This window comes from Megascapheus bottae, chromosome 6 (genome assembly GCF_031878675.1).
Source record: "Megascapheus bottae isolate mThoBot1 chromosome 6, mThoBot2.hap1, whole genome shotgun sequence".
NCBI lineage: Eukaryota > Metazoa > Chordata > Mammalia > Rodentia > Geomyidae > Megascapheus > Megascapheus bottae.
The window spans coordinates 52,981,233-53,003,721 of NC_143514.1; the positions used below are offsets into that span (position 1 = coordinate 52,981,233).

A 22,489-nucleotide genomic window follows, 5' to 3' on the forward strand; every position below is an offset into this window, starting at 1 on the left:
TGTCTCTGTTCAAATATGTTTTCTTCTCCATCATGGCATCTTTAACTCATTCAATAGGACTTATTGATTCAATAGAATCCATTCATTTATCTTATTCATTCAATAGGATCAACTTAGCACCCACTATGTGCCTGATATTGCTCTATGTAGGACAGATGAAAAATAAAACTTACTATGCTGTTTCAGATCTTGAGTATTTTGTCTTATGGAAGAAATAGAGTCATAAAGAAGCAATCATAAAAGAGTGATATGGTTGTAATCAAGATGGAGGACTTGAATGACAATGTAAGTGAAGGAACATTGTCAATCATATCTAGTTGATCATGAGGTCTTACAGAGGGCAACATTCTCGTGTCTGGATGTGGAGAATGCCAGTTAGGACAAGGCCTTCCTAGTAACTACATGAACAAGGGCTTAGAAGGCTCAGAAAAGCACGGCACACTTTGGACATCCTTGACTGGGCATGGTAAAAGCATAGGGGGCCATCAGCAGACAAGAAGAAATGAGTTTGCAGATGGAGGCCGTCATTACACAACTCACACGCATACATGAAATAAAGCTTTCATGCCATCCAATAATGGACTATCTTGATTCTTCTAAGACCAAGTCGAAGAGAATCAAATCAGAATCATAGAGCAGGAAGAAGTTGTACTGTGAATAGAAAAATCCAGGTTTTATCTTTGGCTTGAGCACTATATCCATAAAGCAGGTAAGGTGATGGAGAGATGATTTTTGAATACAGTGTGTAGGTTGCTGACAGTATTTCATGGCTCAAAGGATGAAGTAAGGAAATAATACTCCACATATTTCAAAAAACCATAGAAACTACAATCATTCTACCTGGTTTTGATAAGCTGTGGACACAGTTCCATGCACAGTCTCAGGACCAAACCAAAGCAAAGTTTGTTACCCACAACCCCATCTAACCTATACCCAACTCTCACCATTGCTCGGTTTACTCTCCCTTGTTACTTTCTGAGTGAATCCGTCCATAAATCTTGAAAGCCTCTGCAGAGGGGGCTCATACCTGGAGCCCTCCTCATCTCATTTACAATTGAGTAGGAGACCCAGAGCTTTGAGTATATGTAATGTAGGAGAATTTGTTGTTTGTTTGTTTTGTTAGCTCTTGTTCTGATTCTATATCCTCATGAAAATGTGTGGTGCTTATGCTTAACTATATTAGGAAAGTGCTCTATTTTTATAAGAAGCACATGATTATCTAGGGAAAATGTTCCTTTCATTCAAATAGCCATATTTAGGACAAATCAACTCATTTTGGATCAGGACAGCATAACCTAAGACCATATGACATCTGATGGGGACAAACTGGACTTTGTTTTTAAATGTGTCCTACAAAATTTATTCTTTGGAAACTTAATTCCCAATGGCAGATGTTGAGAGGTGGGTCTCAGTGGGAGGTGTGTTTGGGTCATAAGAGGATTTGACCTCAAGTAGAACAACTGAGCTATGAAATGGGGTTTGTAGAAGATTTCTTCTACACTTCTGCCATTTGACAACACAGGGTTTGCACCTCTTGGGTCCTTCTGCCTTCTACTAGGTTGCAATTACAGAAAGACTCTTAACTTTCTTGGGCTAGTGTCTTGATCTTGGGCTTCCAAACCTTTAGAACCGGGAGAAATTAATTTCTGTGCTTCCTAAACTATGTAGCCTCAAATACCCTATTAGAACAACCTAATATAAACTTTGATACATACCTAAGAAACAGAATACCTAGTGAAGCTTATAAGATGATGACATCCCCAATCTCAATGAATGGCCCCACTATTCAAAGCCCAATCCTGGACACTATCAACCTTGCCTTGTAATAGTTCTTGTTTTTGTACCATTCTTCACATACTCCCTGCTGGTTCAGCTTGAATTCAGTAACTTTTCATTTTTACATTAATTTTCACTTTGATCATGACAAAAGATATCCTATCAATTCTGTTTGACTTTTATAATATCTGATTCTTCCTCATTATAACCTCTGTAACAATCTTTATAGCATTTGTCTTTGTCTGTGTGTGTATATATAATGTATATATGTATATATACATATATATAGGTGTGAGTGTGTGTCTGTGTGTGTGTGTGTGTGTCAGTCTGTTTGTCTCTCTGCCTGTCTGTCTGTGTTTGTGTGACTAGAACTTGAACCCCAGGCCTCATTCATGGTAAGCAAATGCCATACCACTGAACAACGTCCCCAGTTATAACCATTGTCAGGGCCAGGAGCATAGCTTAATGGTGGAGTGCTTGCCTAGGATGCATAAAGCACTGGGTTCAATTCTCTGGTACCATATACACAGAAAAGGTGTTGTGGTAGTACGAGTGGTAGAGTGGTAGCCTTGGGAAAGCGCAAGGACAGTGCCCAGCCCCAGGACTGGCACAAAAGTAATTGTCCTAAAATCTAAACAGACTCATGTTATAATTCCATAAAACACTTCTACAACTTTGTTTTCTATCTATAGGAAAGCATGATGGTTGCCTGGTTCACAATGCCTTCCTTGAATGAGGCTATGGATGTCATTTCCGACCTTTTCCTCACCTTATCAATCTCAGGCTCTTTAAGCCCTGCAAACACTGGACTAAGATTTTTTCAGCCACTTTCTTTGGAAATCTTTGAATCCACTGGATTGGTGGCTTCAGCATCCTGCCACCCATCTTCCCAAACAGCTTCCGGAGCAACTAAAAAGCTTATCTGCTTATTCTCTCCCTATTGTATTGAAAAGTCTGGAGACAGAGGGGATGGGCAGAGCAAGGTAGTGAGGGGCAGAAGGGAAGAGAAAAAAAGAATAAAGACATGAGTTTTGGATCCCTGCCTGTGCCTTCTCCTCTCCTCTCTCTTCAGCTGCCTATGCCTAGTATAGCAGGTAGAAACCATCTTATTTCCCCCCAGGATAAAGTACATAATTTTAGCATGAATGCTGGCACCTTAACACTTCTTTGAAAGCTGTAATATGTGCTCTGCCAAGTGGGAAGAATGCATTAGCATGGAAATGATTGAGTGGCTGTCCTGCTAGTTGGCTGTCTCCACAGGCCATGCCAAGGAAAGGAGCTTGTGCTTATGTCTTGAAGGAGATAAAGTGGGAAAACTGGCAGCAGCTGTCTTCAGTTACAGGATGGGTTGAGGGGGGCCGAAAAGGAGGAAATGAGGGAAGAGGGCAACGCCAGATCTAACACATGGATGGGATAAGATTGTTCGGACGTAACGGTTGAGGAGAACCCTAAGAAGTCACCAAAACCATTCTCTAGATAAGCAAATAGGAGTTCAGAAAGAGAGAATTCCCCAGGGTCATAGGGCAGGTTAGTAGGAAGGCCAAGGTGACATTTTTAGGGAAAAAAGTGCTGGCATTTGCCAAGGACCTTCAGTGCCCTGTTTGGTAGTTAGACATATATTCCAACCTCCCTGGATCAGCTGACAAACTCCTGCTTGCAGGTACTCCCAGACATTCTGGCCACAACTATACATCGTTTTAAAATGAGCTTAGGGTTGCCCTAGTTTCAATACCTTTTGCTTTATCATGAAGCCACATTAACTTTTTTTAATTAAAGAATTTATTAACATTGATTTTTACATCATATTTCAAATGACGTGTTTAACAAACAAGTATTCAAGAAGGGAATCTCTATATTCAATCACTGGCACTTAGTTTTTAGAACATAATCAAAATTAGGCTGAGGGTTTGTATGCTCTTGTACTGTTTGGATCTAATAGTCACATATTAAGCATACCATGCACCTTTTGTTCTTTTGATCTTGACTTGTCTCACTCAACATGATTCACTCTAGGTTCATCCACTTCCCTGCAAATGCCATTATTTTATCTTGTCTGTTGGCTATGTAGAATTCCATTGTGTATATATACCACATTTTCTGTATCCATTCATCTGCAGTAGGGCATCTGGATTGTTTTCATCGCCTGGCTATTGTGAATAGTGCAGAGATAACTATAGCTGAGCAGGTGTCCTTATCATATCTTGGGTTATGATGTTCAGGGTAGATGCCCAAAAGTGGTATGGTGGGATCATAGGGAAAGTCAATTTTCAGTTCTTTTTTTTCATATATTTTTATTGTAATTAAAAGAAGGGTTATATGATATTTGCCAGATAGATGGTGCATTAATTCCCATACATTGATACCCTTTCGCATGTCTTGGTCCCCATTTCCTCCCCCCCCCTCACCGTCCCCATCCCTCATCTTGTTTTTCCCCCCTTCCCTATCCAATTTCAAATAACCAAATACAATTATATCCAATATATCAGATAACAAAGTAAGATACTGTAACAATGATATCATCAAGGGATAGCAAAAGAGATGAGAGATAACATAGTACATTAAGGACAACAATCACTTATTATATGGCTTTTGTTTCTATATCCTAGAGGTCCTTTCATTTAGCATCCTACTATATGGTCTTATGTATCTAGGTTTTGCTCTAATGCAACTCTCTGCTAGGAGAGACCAAGGTGATGGAGAGATGATGATTTTTGAATACAGTGTGTAGGTTGCTGACAGTATTTCATGGCTCAAAGGATGGAGTAAGGAAATAATACTCCACATATTTCAAAGAACCATAGAAACTACAATCATTCTACCTGGTTTTGATAAGCTGTGGACACAGTTCCTTACACAATCTTAGGACCAAACCAGGGCCAAGTTTGTTACCCACAACCCCATCTAACCCATACCCAACTCTCATCATTGCTCGGTTATCTTCCTTTGAGTCTGGCTTACTTCACTTAATATGATTTTTTCTTTTTTTTTTTTGCCAGTCCTGGGCTTGAGCTCAGAGCCTGAGCACTGTCCTTGGACTTTTTCAAGGCTAGCACTCTAGCACTTGAGCCTCAGCACCACTTCTGGCTTTTTGCTATGTATGTGGGGTACCAGGGAATCGAACCTGGGTCTTCATGCGTGCTAGGCAAGCACTCTACCACTAGGCCAAACTCCCGGCCCCTAATATGATTTTTTCTAAGTCTTTCCATTTCCTAACAAATGGGGCAATGTCATTCTTTCTGACAGCAGCATAGAATTCCATTGTGTACAAATACCACATCTTGTTGATCCACTCATCAACTGAGGGACATCTGGGTTGGTTCCATATCTTTGCTATGGTAAGTAGTGCTGCAATGAACATCGTTGTGCTAGTGGATTTAGTCTGTCCTTGTTTTGGGACAATTGGGTAAATGCCTAGTAGTGGAATTGCTGGGTCATAGGGGAGCTCTATGTTTAGTCTTTTGAGGAACTGCCATACTGCTTTCTATAGTGGTTGAACGAGTTTGCACTCCCACCAGCAGTGTAGTAGTGATCCCTCCTGGCCACATCCCCTCCAACATCTGTTGTTACTAGTTTTCTTTATCCTGGCCATTCTAACTGGAGTGAGGTGGAATCTTAGTGTTGTTTTGATTTGCATTTCTTTTATGACCAGAGATGTTGAGCATTTCTTCATGTGTCTATAGGCCATTTTTGTTTCTTCTTCAGAGAAGGCTCTCTTTAAATCTTTGACCCATCTTTTAATGGGATGGTTGTTTCTTTGGAGATTAGTTTTGGGGTGAATCAATTTTTTGAGCTGTTGATATATTTTAGATATGAGGCCTTTATCTGTTGTGTGGTTGGTGAAGATCTTCTCCCATTCTGTAGGCTTCCTAATTAATTTACTAGCTATGTCCTTTGCCATACAAAAGCTCTGCAGTTTAATGCAGTCCCACTTATCCAGCCTTTCTCTGATTTGTGGTGATTCTTGGTCCTTATTAAGAAAGTTTCGACCTGTGCCAAGGAGGCCTAGTGTATCTTCTAAGTTCTTTAAGGAACCTCCACACTGCTTTCCAGAGTGGCTGAACTAGTTTACAATCCCACCAGCAGTACAGTAGGGTTCCTTTTTCTCCACAACCCTGCCAGCATCTGTCATTGTCTGAGCTCAAAATCTTGGCCATTCTTGTTGGGGTAAGGTGGTATCTTAGGGTTGTTTTTATTTGCATTTCCTTTATGACCATGGATGATGAACATTTTCTCATATGCTTTAATGCCATTTTAATCTCTTCTTCTGATAAGTCTCTCTTTAGTTCCCTTGACCATTTAGTGAATGGTTTATTGGGTTTGGGGGGATTAGTTTCTTGAGTTGGCTGTAGATACTGGATATTAAGCATTTGTCAGATGTATTATTGTTAAATATCTTTTCCCAGTTGGTTGACTGTCTCTCTACTTTTGTGACTATGCTTTTATCTGTACAGAACCTTTTTATTTTTAGGCAGTCCCATTTATCGAGTCTCTCTCCAATCTGTTGTGACCATGGGAGTCTGTTCAGGAATCTTTTGCCTGTGCCTATGAGTTCCAGTGTCTCTTCTACTCTAGCATGTAGCAGTTTCACGGTTTCCAGTCTGACATTGAGGTCTCTGATCCACTTTGAGTTAATGCTTGTGCATGGCAAAAGACTAGGGTCAATTTTTAGTTTTCTTCATGTGGAAGCCACATTAACTTTTAATCGCCAACTTACCATGCTCCTTAGTTCTTCTGGGCTTACCTGTTGTCTGTCATTCAGTCCTCCTCTTAGCCCAGAATTCCTTATCTATATTGTCTCAGTGTCTCATTGAGACTGGGGCTTCCTGAGGAAGGGCTGGCTTTTCCTCCTACCCTTATGCCCATTCTCCATGAAGGAGTGGGCCTGTGTGTGCACAACCTCCAGGGTGAGGCTCAAGGAGTGGCTTTGGAGGTGATGAGATCAGAGATAGAATCCTAGCTCGATTAATTCCACTCCCCCATAAACCTCCAAAACATAACTATACCATACCATACCATACCATAACTATACTGTAACTAGCTATGAGGTCTTGACAAGTCAATCCTCTGAGCTTCCTCTGAGATACAACGATCATGAAACTGAGATCACTGTTTCCTTCAATGAATTGTTGAAAGTCAGGTAAGCCAATTGGTGTGAGACCCACTTATAAACCCTATGCAAAATGTGCATGATGGTGATTATTGTTTCTCATTGAACAAGGAGGGAAATTACACTTCTTTGATCTGGGTCCCCAAGCTCCGCTCATCTCTGTGCTGATAAAGCTCCTCGCCTGCCTTCAAATGCCCCCCACACACCTGCAATGAAGTGCAAGTTGTCCATAAGGGTTTGCATATCAGCAGTTCCCGATGCCCTATGCCAACCGTAGCCTTGCTGGGAGTGTTTGCTAGGCATAACACCGTTCACCTTATTTAACTCTATGACTGTGCTGGGTGTTTATGATTATTGTGTCTAATTTCCAGATAAGGAAACCAAAGCTCAGAAACTGCGGCTCAGAGAGTTTACTCATGGCCAAGCTGACATCAGACTCCACCAAGACTACCAGACCACTCAACTAATCTCTCATGACTGCCCTTCTCTGATCATTAGCATTGCCATGGCCAATGGGTTCACTAGATACGAGAAGCAGAAGGCAGAGGTGAAGCTTTCATTCCTTCACCTAGGAAACTATGACCCCACCCTTCTCATACTAAACCTTTGCTCTTTGTTCCAGGCATAGAGGTGCACATAAACAGGTGAAGTCTACCTTCAGCGGGGCTCAATCTCTTCCCAGACCCTCAAAAGGGCCTACTAAGTACCTGCAGATATTCAAGAGTAGCTCCATCATGTACATGTAGATTTGACTTTTCATTTCCAAAAAGAGTTGGATTCTAAGAGACAAATTAGAAAAGTAAGGTGGATTTTCTCTGTGTCCTAACTGCTTCAAATATAATCTCCCCACCTAGACATCATTCTCCCAACATTGCTTGCTGAGCCCCCAAAGGCCCACTCTATGGAAGTTGGGATGCTCTGAATAGCTTAGTTCTAGGTCAGAAACTTGGGCTTGAATCTCAGCTCTATCACTTTCAAACTCTTTGCTTTGGAGTCCTCATATGTTAGCAGCACTTATTTCATAGATCATTATAGGAATATTATAGAACAAGACCAGACAGTGCTCTATAAATGTCAGCAACTTTGATGGTATCATGGTGAAAAGCGTGGTTGATGTAACAAAGCTGGGTTCTGCCACTTAGCATTATGTGATTTGGGGGTTTTCTGGCAAGCTATTTTATTTCTGTTCCTTGAGTGTTCCTTATTTGTGATAGAGGTTTCTATCTGATGAGTTTGTGAGATTACTTAGTCTCTGGCTGTAATAAGTGCTATACTGTGATCATTATTTCTCTCCTCTGGAGAACATGTACGCTCTGAGACTTCCTATGGCTCTATCTCTCATGGCACTTTTTTTTCTGAGTCCAGGATATTCCACTAATTCATTCGTTTATCTGCTCAACAAATACCTGCAATGTGCCAGTTCCTCCAAGATACTCCATGGATGCAGAGTTAACCATTCTCCTTGCTCTTGAAGGGTTTGTGGACTATACCTTCCTCTTCAAACCTTATGCTGTGGGTGGTTTTCATAAAAAAAAAAATACTCTCGTTTTCTTCCTGCTTCCCTGGCAATTGCACAGTCTCATTTGCTTCTTCTTCTACCTAAACACTCCATCTTAGAGAGCCCTGGGCTTAATCTGAGACCTATCTTTGTCCCACTCTTTTCCCGGTGGTTTTAAATAGCACCTTTAGGTTAATGGTGCTCAAATATGTATCCTGGGACTAGTTCTCTCCCAAGAGAATGGCTTAGATAACTTTTAACTTCCTACTTGTAGCTTCCAGTTGGGTATCTAATGGGTATCCATTTGAAACTGCAAAGTCCCATATTTCAGCTCTCAATTTCCTTTTAAATTTTTATTTTATTATCAAGGTGATGTATAGAGGGGTTACAGTTACACTCATAAGGTAATGAGTATATTACCTCGTGAACATTGTTACCCCTTCTCAAGTTTTTCTCCAACATACTCCCCATTCCCTCCCAAGTTATAAAGAGCATTTCCAACATATTGTCTTGTGAATACATTGTTACACTGGTTCATCTTTTGTCCTTTGTCTCATCATTTTGTTTTTCCTTTCCCTTCCCTGATTCAAATAAACAAATTAATGTATATATAAGACACCAGGTACCAAAGTCAGAAACAGCAACAACAGATGATAAACAATAAGGGGGGGAAGAATAAAAAGAGAAGAAAAAACAGAGTAAAGAAATAACTTCACATAGTAAATTAAAAACAACAACCACAAGGATAAATCTCTTGTTTCCCTATCCTGGAGTTCATTTCCTTTAGCCTCATCCCATATGGCCATAAGTACATAGCTTTTGAGCTATTGTGCTCTTCTGCTAGGAAAATCCTAGATGCATACTAATTATCACAAATGAGGGAAACCACGGAGTCTATGTTCTTTTGGGTATGGCTTACTTCACTTAATATAATTTTTTGCAAGTATTTCCACTTCCTCACAAAACCTTATCACTAGTCTAGTCTCTTCTATCCCTGTGCATGACATGGCTATCTATACATTTGCTTAAGTCACAAAAATGAATTCATCTTTGATTCTTCCCACAAATAATCCATTCAACGTTTTCATTGGAGTGGCCAAAGTATTTATCAAGTCTGTCCTCTTTTCTTCTCTACCGTCATCCCAATAATTCAAAGTGCTTTGGTTTCTTAGGGGAATTGTATCTAAGCTTCCCAACTCATGCCTCATTGAAGTTTATTATCTAAGTAGTGGGTGGCATATCTTTACACATCTCTCTGTTAAAATGACGTTCCATTGTCCACAGGACAGACTCTAAACCCAAGATCCTGCATGATCCAGATCCTCCTGTGACCCTCTCCAGTTCACTTTCAAGTCACATCACAGTCCTTCCACTGGAAATGTCACATGCTTACTTCGGAGTCTTTGCTGCCCTTAGTTCTCTAATCAGCTTTTTTAAATGGCTGGTTCAGGTCCAGTCAGAAGCCTTTCCTGATCACCAAGTACACTTTGCCCTCATCTACTTTGCTATTGACTTCCTGCAATTTACCTTAGAGACTCCTTAGCATGTATTCCAACTTCTAGAATCTAGCCCATCTCTATCTTGTAGCTTTATAGTAAATAAGTGACGAATAAGTGGATATTTTAACAAGAAGATTTACAAAGAAATAAATGGGAATCAGAAAAGGAGAACGGCCATCCCTGTGAGGGTTAAGGAAGTCTTTGTCAAGGGGCCATTTGGGCTGATCAGCAAAAGATGAGCAAGATGTTACCAGGTAGGGAAGGAAAGGAGGACAGAGATGAGCATTCCCACTTGAAGGAAGAGCAGAAATGAAAGCACAGAGCAGAGGGCACGAAATGTTTAGAAAGCTACAGAAGTTCTTTGACATTGGCAAGGTGCGAGACACAAAGAAGCAGAAGGTGAGAAGTCCTTTGCCCATCCCCTTTTCTGCTTGCACCAGCTGCCTGGGTTTCTTATGTGGTCATTCCTGCCCCCCACCACAAGCCCCAATTTATCATATCGACTTAATAACTAGATTATGGCAGGAATTTCTGTTTAGCCACATTGAGGATGTATCTGAAAATGGAAGGCTTGACTAAGCTACCTCAGAGCTTTATGCTATGCACGACTGGGGAAAAATTTACATTATTTTGTTTGTTTTATTTACTTGGGTTTTTGTTATTTCTTGGTTTTCTAGACACAGGCTTGCTATGTTGCCTGGACTAGCTTGGAACTCCTAACCTCATGTGATCTTGCCTTAGCTTTCCAAGCAGCTAGACCTACAGGTGCACACCACAGCACCATGCAGTGTGGTTGTTACTGAGGGAAGAGTCCTCCGTTTTTCTAACTTCCAGACATAGTCTACCCTCTTCATAAAAAAAAAAGACAAGGACATATTTTAGTTGCTAACAAAAAGAGTATATTGGGGACTTTACTTGCCTGAGTCCCACAGTGGAAACATCTTCTTGGGAAAAGTCTTAGTGGGGAAGGACACTCTCAAACACTTCTTGCTCCTTCCACACGCTCACCTCACTTAATCCTTGCACTTAACTCTGGAGGAGGGAAGGCCAGCAGTCTACCGACCCCAGGCTTGCAGGGAAAGAAGCTGCTCGGAGGCTTGCCTGACTGTGGTGGGGAAACTGCCTCCCTAGTGCAGAAGGCCAGCAGGAGTCAGGGAAAGGAGCCTTTTACCAGCCACTTGAGTATGAGACTCAGCTCTACCACGTCTGTGTAATGCTGAGCCTGGTACTTAAACTGTCTGTTCAATTCCTTCCTCTGCAAAACAGGAATAGCAATCAATCTGAAGTTCCTTTTCTGCCTCACCTTCTTCATAGGTGAACAAAAAGCCCTCTACCCTTTGTGAATTGGATCTCGCTGGTTTGCCTTTTCTTCAAGGGCCTGAATATATGATAGACTTTGAATTAGACTCTGACTCCCAAATGTGAACAATTTAGCCCCCGTCGGAGCACCAAGCTCACGTTTTGGCTTGTGCCAAGTGAGATGAAGCAGAGAAGCAGCTCTGAATGTAGAAAGAAAACCCATTTCCTCCCTGGTGTCTAGGAGGAAGCAAACTGCACACTAAATTATGTTGCAAATATGCCCCAAGGTAGTTTTAATTTTATTGGCACTGATTTTAATTTACTCTTTAGGCCCCTGATTGCAGGATGAGCTGTTGGCTGCTGGCAAGGGGAGAGCCCTTCATCACTTGGTTTTAATTAAGGTTCTTAAGTTTGGAAGGAAAAGAACAGAGATGTCCTGCACCTCCCCCCCTCCCTGCCCCCATTCTCATTCCCAAGTTATAATTAAGGCCCTGCATTTGTGACACACCCGGTGTTGTAGTAAGACCAAAGTAAAGTACCTTGTTTTATTGCTAGAAAAATCCCAAGATGCATTTTTTTGTTCATTAATTGACTCACCATTTCATTTTATTTCATTTATTCCTCAATCAAGCATTTAAAGATGACTTACTATAGGCCAGGCGTTGTCCTGCTCCTGTGGGTTTTTAAAAATCAACAATAAAACATCTCTATGTTCAAAGAGCAAAATCTCCTCCAGTAAGAGAAGAAAATAAATGAAGAAATTCAGAACTAGAGGAGGTTCTTTACTCAGACTAAAGGATTAAACGAAGCTTCTTTGATTTTCTTCTCTCTTTTTTTTCTTTTTGACAATCCTGAGACTTGAATACAGAGCTCCAAGCATGCTAGGGAAGTATTTTATCACTGAGATACAGTCCTGTCCTTCATAATTTTTATTTTGAGAAACCGTCTGTACTGTGTTGCCTACGCTGGTCTCGAACTCAATATTGTAGCCCAGGCTTGACATGAAGAGTTGATCCTCTTGCCTCAACCTCCCAAGTAGCTAGGATTACAAGTATGCTGCAGCCTCTTTGCAATCCTTATGCCTGGAAAACTATGGCTTTCGAATTGGGATTTTTGTACTAGTTAAGATGAATAATGTTAGCTGCTCTTCCAATCAATCTCTGAACTTCAGTGGCTTGCTATACTGAAGGTCCATTTCATTTCTCTCTACCATAAATCTGATGCATTTATCTAAAAGTATTGACTCAGAGGTATAGGCTTCTTCCTTCTTATAATATCATGTCTTACTTTTTTGTAATATTACTAGACAAGTACCCTACCAATGGGCCATGCCGTCAGCCCTTTTTGGCATTGACCAGACTACATTGTCATCCTTCTATTTGTGTTTCTCTTTGTCACTGAGGCTAAAAGGCACATACCACTGTGTGTAGCTACTGGCTGTAATGGAATCTTGCAAACTTCTTTTTGTCCACAATACCCTAGAATCAAGATGATTTCATGGTCTCTGCCTCCCAAGTAGCAAGGATTTCAGGCCTGAGTCACTGCTGCTGGGTAATATCAGCATGTTTTAATGTAGGTTCTCTTGTTTGACAAAAGAGAATGTGGTTGTGTATGAATCTTTTAGCCAGGTATAAGAGTAGTCATTACCCCTGCCTGCACCCTACTTCATTCCAACCAAATGGCAAAAGAGAATGAAAATGTCTTTTATGGTCTAGGAATAGAAAATTGAATTGGTGAACATCTATTCAATTTATGACTTAATGGGTTCTTGTTGTTGTTTGGTTGGTTTTTATTATTTTGGGTTTTTTTTTCTACATGGAAAAAAAGCAAATGAAGTAAAAAGGCAAATGACAAATATATGCAAACTCTACATATGAAGGCTAATTCCTCTAACACATAGCTTCTATAAGTCAGTAAGAAAGAAAGTTTAACAATCATCCTTAAAGTAGATAAAAGAAATGAATAGGCAATTCATAAAAGTGAAAGATCAAACATATGAAAAATGACCATATAATAAAAACAAAATTAAACTTACATAAAAATAGATTAAAATTATATCTAAATAATGTTTTTCACCCACCAACTTGGTAAATTTCAAAAGTTTAGTCCCTCTGGTGACATAAAGTAATTAATACTGAGATTCACATGGCTAGGAACTATGACTTTTCTAAGGTCAATAAGTCAAAATTTACCCGAATTGCAAAGATGTGTAGTATCTGGGAATTTTTTACCTGGAATGTCTGGTTTGCTTTGCTTCATTTTGCTTTTCTTTGGTTTTGAGGCAATAGTCTCACTAAATGGCCCAAATTGGTCTTCAACTTGTTATTTTCCTGCCTCAGAATCCTGAGTTCTGGGATTAAAGGCATTCACTTCTAGGAATTGTTCCTACCTATGATTGTAAATGTATGAGAAACTGCATATGTAAAACCTATCACTGAGATAGGTGACATTGTAACCGGAAAGAAAATGTATGTCAATAGGAAACTAGATAGTTTATAGATGGCAATAGGTCATTTATAGATGGTGAAATGAGCTTTTGTTTACTGAGAAAGAATCATCTCCAAGAGTTACTCAGAGGAGAAAAAAATCAGACCTGGATAGTGTGTTTGAGTTACTACTATTTGACAATGGGAAAATATTATATATATAAATATTATATATATAACCTATCTCTGTAAGAATACATAGCAGTCTGATCATATTAGTTGCTTCTGAGGGGCAAAACTGGATGACTGGAGGATGATGTGGAAGGGAGCTTGTCACTGTAAATTATCTCAAACCTTTTTTACTATTGAATCATATGAGTCAATCAATTGAAGTTTACCTGCTGGTTGTTGAAAGAGAAGTCGCATTAGCTATCAGGTGTAAAGAACAAAAGATGCCATACCCAAATGGTTATCAGAAGAACAGCCTCGAATTCTTGCATCTCAGCATCTTGCTGGCCACCCTTAAGCAAGCAACCTCCCCACTCAGGGCTAATCCAAGGAAGGTCAAAGAAGCTGAATTTCAAGGCCTTTTCTGGTTCTGACAGCCAGAGATATAAATTACAGTTTTTCCTCGCACATTTCTTAAGTCATCTCTCTACCACCTCCTTTCCTCTGCAGCTCATCAAGTGCTCAGAGGAAAAGACAGACAATTGAAGAAAATAAAATTGCAAAAATGACTTTTATAGGGCTCCTGTTGAATCATTGTGTATTCCACCTCCAAAGCTGAAAATGATGAGTTTAATATCACATAGAGCTGTGCATCTTGTATCTCTCAAAAGACAGATTATGCTACCCAGAGAACTGGGAGCTCGGCAAGACATAATTTTTCACTCCAACTTGGAGGCAAATGAAATGACAGTCATCAAGCCCACATTCTAGAAGCAACATGGTTTTCATTTGGCTTTAACTTCATTTGAAACTGTCCCAAGGAGAGAGAATCTTTCCAATTGCCTTTTCTTCTTTTCCTCAGACTATGTACCCAAGAGAAAGTAGAAGTGGCCAGGGTTTTGCTTTGGGTGTTTCTGTATTGGCCATAGAGACAATAAGTTCATTGTAGCAGGGATCAGGAAGCATATAGGTTAAGCCCCAATTAGTCCATGTACTTGAATAAATCTCTTCCATGTTTGAGCCCTCTGTTGTTCTCACAAAGGACTTATAGTTATATATTAGTAGGAAGAGAAGGTTATGCTTGAGGAACATTGTAACACTAATGGCCTGAAAAATTGCCTCCATTTCTGCTAGTCCATTTTAGTATCTGATCCTGAGTTCAGTCCTGAAGACAGTTGCTGAGCATCGCCACTTATACACATCGATCTCTTTATATGCATCTCCCATACTTTTCTCAGAAGCTCAACAGCTAATATTATGCCAAGTTAGAAAGCATCTTAAATATATGGAAGCAGATGGCAAAGAAAGACTGGTTGAGGCCAGGAGTCTGGCCTAGTGGTAGAGTGCTTGCCTAGCATGCACAAAGACCCAGGTTCGATTCCTTGGTACCACATACATAGAAAAGCCAGGAGTGGTGCTGTGACTCAAGTGGCAGAGCACTAGCCTTGAGGAAAAAGACCAAGGACAGTGCTCAAGCCCCCGATTTCAAGCCCCAAGACTGGCAAAAAAAAAAAAAAGACTGGTTGATATCATTTGCACATTACAAAAGTTTCTTCCCATCATGAGCCATTTAGATGTTACTGGGAAATAGATATGTGTTCATCTTTTTAAAACTTAAGTAGAAGAATTAACTAGACTCCATAGGTACAGTTCTTTTTATATATTTTTATTGTAATTAATAGAAGGGTTACATTATATTTAGATACATAAGGCCATATAGTATGATGCTAAATCATAGGTAAAGTTCTTATGCATTACATACATAGGAAATGATAGAGATTATTATTACTGTGTCTGATTCCCACTAGGATGCTCTGAAGCTGGAATAAAAATACATTTTTTAGATGAGAAAGCTGAAACACAAAATAGAAACATGATTTATACTAGATCCCCCAGCTAGAAATGGCAAGTTCTGGGGGCAGGTGATGTAATAACAGGCCCAAAGCAAATATAATTAGGTTACAATTAGGGAGGCATTTCTCCTTATCAGGTGACTACATTTTCCTAATGCCTGGTCATGAATATGTTACCTGTTCTTCACAAGCATCATCCTGACTGAACATAACCACACCCTCACTTCCTCAGAAAACCTCTACAGAGGGAGACTGATGGCACTGCTCTTAGACCCTGGGGATGCACCAGATAAGAGAGAAGAGAAGAGAAAGTGATCCCTGTCTGCCTCAACCCCTCCAAACACATTGCAGATATCTGCCAAATGTGCTGACACTAGGGGCCAGCTGAAAAGTGTGTGTGTGTGCATGCATGCGTGTGTGTGCACAAGTGCATGCAGTGTCTGATCCCTTTATGACAAGCTCTCTGGTCCCAGATTTCTCATTTGCTATCTTTTTGTCTCAACAGAAAACAAGTCTGGAATTCTATATTGACATCCACGCCCATTCCACCATGATGAATGGCTTCATGTATGGCAATATTTTTGAGGATGAGGAACGTTTCCAAAGACAGGCTGTTTTTCCTAAGCTCCTGTGCCAGAATGCTGAAGACTTCTCCTATGTAAGTCAGAAGCTCTCACATAATCAGCCCCTCTCAACCCCTTGGACACCCCAGTGCCTTTCCCTTTTTCTGCCTCCCTCTCTTTCTCCTGTCTCAGTTCAGTTTGAGTTGACCTTCACCTTCATAGAACACTTCCAGTTCTTGCATAGCTGATAAAAGACAGAGGTATACAAGCTGTGAACCCTGCTCTTAAGCTGTTCATCCCAAGTCAGGAAGCAAGACTCCTACAGGGCAGTGTTTGGTCTATCTGAGGAGCTGGCATTAATTTAGTGAGTCTGCCCCCCCCCCGCTTAATACCTCCCCCAACTCATGTAGTTTCCAGGGGCTTTTTTGTTTTGTTTTGTTTTTTTGCCAGTCCTTGACTTGAGCTCAGGGCCTGAGCACTGTCCTTGGATTTTCTCAAGGCTACAGCTCTACCACTTGAGCCTCAGCACTACTTCCAGCTTTTTTCTATGTATGTGGCACTGAGGAATCGAACCCGGATCTTCATGCATGCTAGGCAAGCCCTCTACCACTAGGCCAAACTCCCGGCCCCATCAGGGGCTGTTTTTAATGACCCTAATGGGTTGAATTCAAGCTGGCATGTCTGCTCAAAGGGTCCTATGCTCACCATTCTCTTCCTCCATGGAAATTTCCCAGCCTCAATTTCTTTGTCAGTAACTGGAAGGTGAGCGTTATCTTCTCTGAAGATAAAGCCTCCCAGGATGACATGTGTATCTATAGATATGAAAGTCCCCTTCAGATAGATAAAGATCTCAACAAACTCCCAAGACTGTTGATACCTCATTACATGTGAGGAAGATGGTTCAGGTTGTGAGGTAATATTTTTAAAAACTTTTAGAAGAGAGCAATATTGAAAAAGCGCAGAAAGCAAAGATAAGGGAAAGATCAGAATGTGTTGCGGGAGCAGATGATATTTTTTTGCTCATTTTTCTTTGTTTTGACACTACATCTCTGGGCCTTGTTATTTCCATGTGGCCACAGGGGGAGAAGCCCATGGAGGTCAGAGCAATTTTTGGATTTGATGAGCTGAAAATTCACCTGCTCATTGCTTTAGGCTGGACCTTAGTGAACTTGATGCATTTCTTTCTGTTCAGTAAAATGCACTTTGAATCCAAGAATCTTTGCACGTTAGACCAGGAGAGGGGCTGAGATTGTTTAGCTGGTCTTTCTTTCCACACAAGAACTACCAGTGGTCCAGGAAAACTGAGAATCTAGTGCAAAATATCCATCAATTAAGGGTAGAATCAAAGCATGTACCTGCCCATTTGAAGCTCTATTGGACAAAAATAGCCACACTTTATGTAGGAAGTTCTATGGATGGCCACCTCTGTCTCTTTGAAACCAGGGCAATTTCAGAGCAGGCTCCAGCCTCCTGGGTTCAATACCTTGGCAGGTAGGTCACAGGTCTCAGAGACCCTCACAACAGTGAGGTTTCCAGGACCTACATAAGGTACACCATCTGGAAGCCTTATTTCTGACTTTCCCTAATGATACTCCTGCAGTGCGGTCTCCTTAGAGACTCAGGGTTAGGGTCAAAGTTATCTACCTGGTCCAATTAGGGTCACTCCTCCGATTTTCAGTTCCCAACTCCAAAATAGGAGAGTTAGATTTCACTAAATGGGTTTCAAAGAGACCTTTGCACATTTGACATTCTATGATTCTTTTCATCTTTTCCTTTATTTTCACATAGATGCACACATACACGTTTATGTTTCTTTCACTACTTGTCTTTTCTTTCTCCTTACCTTCTTGCATCTCCTTCTGAATACTACACACATCCTCTTACTAAAACCACAGTCTTCATTCCCTTACTGACCTTTACAACTTCACTATACAGATGAGGAAACCGAGGCTAGGCCAACTAAAGCAACGTACTTACTGTTGCACCATCAAGAGGCAGTGGAACTTGTGTTTTAACAAAGGACTGAACAGAACTTCTCACTCTCTCCTATCTATACTATCACCCTAATGAAGAAGCAGTCGTGGCCCCCATCCTCTGAGGATGTAAGGCAGAAACCTAGTTATCTCTAGTGGTATTGGAAACATTGGGGTACCTGTAGGCACATCGTCCTGCATTCAGATCTCTACTATTTTACTCACTTGCTGCACCTTTGTGAATGCCAGTTTCCCTAACTATAGAGTTAAACTGCTAAGAACTACATTTAAGCCTGCATTTGAAGCCTAAGTGAGGCACTACATGTGAAAACAAGACTGAAAGTAAGACTGAAAGCACTACCGATAGTTTAGTTCTGATCATCATCATCATCATGTCACCTCATCTAGCTCCCTATCTGCTGTACTCTCCTCCATGTATCTCTACTCCAGTTTCCATCAGGAGTTGTTGAATGGCAGTCACCATTGACCAAGAACCTTGCTGGATTATTTCCCTTAATTGTGTTTGTTGATCCCAAGATATGGGATTTCCAATGAAGAAGGTCCGATTTTCTTGGGACTCAGCTTCCGGAAGGAGCCCAATACTGACAGTACCCTCCTACTTTCTGTCATAGTCAAGCACATCCTTCAACCGAGATGCAGTGAAGGCAGGAACGGGCCGGCGTTTCCTCGGTGGGCTCCTGGACCACACTTCCTACTGCTATACCCTAGAGGTCTCCTTCTACAGCTACATCATTGGGGGCACCACAGCTGCTGTGCCCTACACTGAAGAAGCCTGTATCCTTCAGCAGACACCCACCTGGTCCTAGGCCACCCATCTAACAGGCTTTCCTAGGAAGGTCTGGCGTCAGTCCCTGCTCGGGAAAAAAGTAGAGTTGGGGTAAGCATAAAGGCAGTTCTGCTGATTGCTTTTTTATACTGTCTTGTTCACCCTGGCCTTCATACGCCATTCATGCGGGCATCCTTTCAACTGTATTTACACTTCCCAAGTTCCAAAGACCCATGGATCCAGGCCTCCCTACTCTACCACTCTCTTCTTTCTTTCTTTTACCCCCTCCTCTCTTGTAAGACAAGTTTTTTTTTCACCTGTTCTACTGTTATACATTTGGCATTTGAATATAGAGTCTTTGCTTGATAGGCAAATGTTCTATCCCCTGAGTCTCACCTTCAACCCCCTTTTTTTCTCTATTCATCTTTTTCCTGTTTTTTTTTTCTTTTTTTTGCCAGTCCTGGGCTTGAGCTCAGGGCCTGAGCACTGTCCTTGGACTTTCTCAAGGCTAGAGCTCTACCACTTGAGACTCAGCACCACTTCTGGCTTTTTTCTATGTATGTGGTACCAAGGAATCGAACCCGGGCCTTCATGCATGCTAGGCAAGCACTCTCCCATAGGCCAAACTCCTGGCCCCCTTTTCCTGTTTTTTTATATATTTTTATTATAATTAATAGAAGGATTACATTATATTCACCAGATAGAAGGTGCATTACTTCACATACCTTGATACCCTGGCTCATGTCTTGTCCCCATTTCCCGCCCCCCATCCCCACCCCTCATCTTGTTTTCCTCCCTTCCCTATCCTATTTCAAACAACCAAATATGCATATATACAATATATGCGTATACAATATATCAGATAACCAGGTGAGACACTATAACAATATGAGATAACCAAAGGATAGCAAAAGAGATGAGAGATAACATAGTACACTCATTATTTGGCTTTTGTTTCTATATCCTGGAGGTCCTTTCATTTAGCATCATCCTATATGGCCTTAAGTATCTAGGTTTTGATCTATTGTAAATCTCTGCTAGGAAAGCCCAAGATTTCTACTGCTTATGACAAATGAGAGAAACCATTGAACCTAACCTTCAGCCCTTTTTTGCTTTAATTATTTTTCCAGTATGTTCTTACATTATGTCCAAGTCCATCTTCAAACTATTATCTTCCTATCTCATCTGCCTCTCTGCTTCCCTCTCCATGTAGCTGGAGTGATATCATGCCACGCTTGGCTTATTTGTCAAGATATGGACACTAACTTTTTGTGTAGGATGGTCTCCAGTCATGGTTTTCCCAGTCTCTTCCTCTGGAGTAGCTGGAATTGTAAGTATGAGACACCACACTCAGTCTGAATTTTCTGCTCTCTAAGGCATGTAAGCACACAGGCTGCTACAGGATGATGCTGTGAGGTGCCAGTCAAGAGTCTGATGACTTTGACTCCTCCTTCTAGTCCCAACCACATAAAATTATTTTCTCTTCTTATCTCTGGTTTCTAATTCTCTTGTTCTCATGCTTTCTCCCCTCTCTATCCACTATTTTTCTTTTCTCTCATTTTCTTCTCCCCCTCCTTTCCCTTCTCATTCTACTCCTCCTTCCCTACCTGCCCTTTTCCCTCAGTGGTGTTTCCTCTCGGTATTGTCTTCTCTCTTTTTTGTGTCTTTTGTTGCTTTCTTTCTTTCCTTTTCATTTTCTCTCCATCTTTCTTGTTTTCCATCTCTTGTCCTCAGTGCATCTATCTCCCTTTTTTAATTTTTTCTCCTAAATTCTTCATAAAGTTTATCTGAAAACTCCCCAGTTTGCCACAATGAAATTAGGGGTTGTTCTTCAGCTTGTTTGATTTTTTAGGGGTTTATTTAATGATTATGGCTTTCTGTGTACTGTTTTAATTCCAAAACCACTGTATTATGGCTGTGACAGATTGTGATATACTCTGCTTTCATTTGTCCTTTGGATTTCACAATGACCCATTTCTCCTTTCCTATCTCATAGTTTTCTCAGAGAAAGAACTATAGTTGATGAACAAAAAGCAGAAAATGATGGAATTGTTTGTATACTGTTGTCCCTCAGTATCCAGTATCCAGGGGATAGGTTCCAGACTCCTCATAGAAATGGTATCGTATCTGTCTATAACCTGCATACATACTCCTGTCTACATTCAATCATCTCTAGATTGCTTGGGGCACCTAGTGCAATGTTCAATGCTATGTGAATAGTCGTTATGGTTTGTTGTTTAGGGAATAATGACAAGAAAAGTATAAATACTTAGTGCAGATGAATTGTTAAAAAAAATCTTGTCTATCTATGGTTAGCTGAATCCTCTAATGTAGAAGCCATGAATATGGAAGGCCCATCATAGATTCAAATTTTCCTTCCACGTCTTGTCCCTTCTTCAATCTGTGTTTTTGGACTAGCCCACCTAGACGGTGGCTCCTAGTTACTTTGCTGGGAATATGGACAGCAGGGCAAGAGTTTGAGAGGGGGTGTGGCTAGTAATGGAAGGCTTGATATGGCAGGAGTATTCCAGCTCCTATATAACAGAGTACCCTCCCGACAGGCACAAAGACTGAGACAGCCATCTTGAAATATGCCTAGTACTTGGCTTGTTCAGCAAGGCCAAGGCAGCAGGTTCTGCACTGAAACACGAGTTGTTTCCCAAAGTCCTAGTCATCTGTGTCCCACAATGACCCTCGTATCCTCTTCTACCATCCTTCCCCAGCTTGATGATGTGCAGCCAGTGACTTCTCCAGATCCCGTAGCACCTTCGTACATTCATTAGTCAATTCTACACTGCACCTGATTTGTTCTTCCCCGGTATTGTGGCAAAGGAGATAGAAGGAACGCCTGAAGAACTGGAGTTTTTGAACCCAAGGGAATATATATGTGCCACATATGTGCACATTCCTTCCAGAAGAAATCTCACAAATGTTTCTTCCTTGACTGATCTCCTGCCACCATCCTCCATTTTCAGACTCCCAAGATTCTAGGATTGTGGGTATGAGCCATCATTACCTGGCTTATACACTAAGGATTTCAGTAGGAGCATTGGAGGGGCCTGAAGTACAGATGGAGACATGCATTAGGATGCTGTTAAGATGATCCAGATGGAAGATGGTCCAGGCCTAGGCTACATTGTCGGCTGTAGGCTATCTGGAATGTGGGATTGAGAAGACTGGGACTCAAATTGTTGGGGATAGCAGGGAACACAGGAAGCAGTGGAGGGAGTCAAGAATGAATGGAGAAGCAGCTGGGTACCAGCTGAATGAACCAGGGCATTGCTATTCTGTCCAGAGGATAAAAAGAAGAAACTAGACTTACACCAGAGAAGCACAGGCTGATTTCAATGCATATGGGGAGGATACCTTTTTTTCTTCTTGAAATCCTCATCCATTTTATAACAGAGAGACTTTAGGCAGACAGATTATGATCTTTGCTGGCTGCTGGCTCCGTGTCCCAATCAAAAAGGAAATTACATGGTCTACTAGGAATGACAGGACAGGCTGGGAGAAAGTGTCCTCTAGACTGCAAGTCAGGAG

The 22,489-nt window shown here is 41.0% G+C and overlaps 1 protein-coding gene across 2 annotated transcripts in view; it reads left to right on the plus strand.

Moving 5' to 3' along the window:
- Positions 1-22,489, plus strand: part of LOC150061855 (BEN domain-containing protein 5) — a 971,256-nt gene that overhangs the window by 898,013 nt on the left and 50,754 nt on the right. For both annotated transcript variants that reach the window (XM_090334883.1, XM_090334882.1), the window contains exons 10-11: positions 16,132-16,284; positions 18,795-18,957. In XM_090334883.1, coding sequence (XP_090191009.1) covers positions 16,132-16,284; positions 18,795-18,957 — 316 coding nt within the window. The remainder of the gene's footprint in view (positions 1-16,131; positions 16,285-18,794; positions 18,958-22,489) is intronic.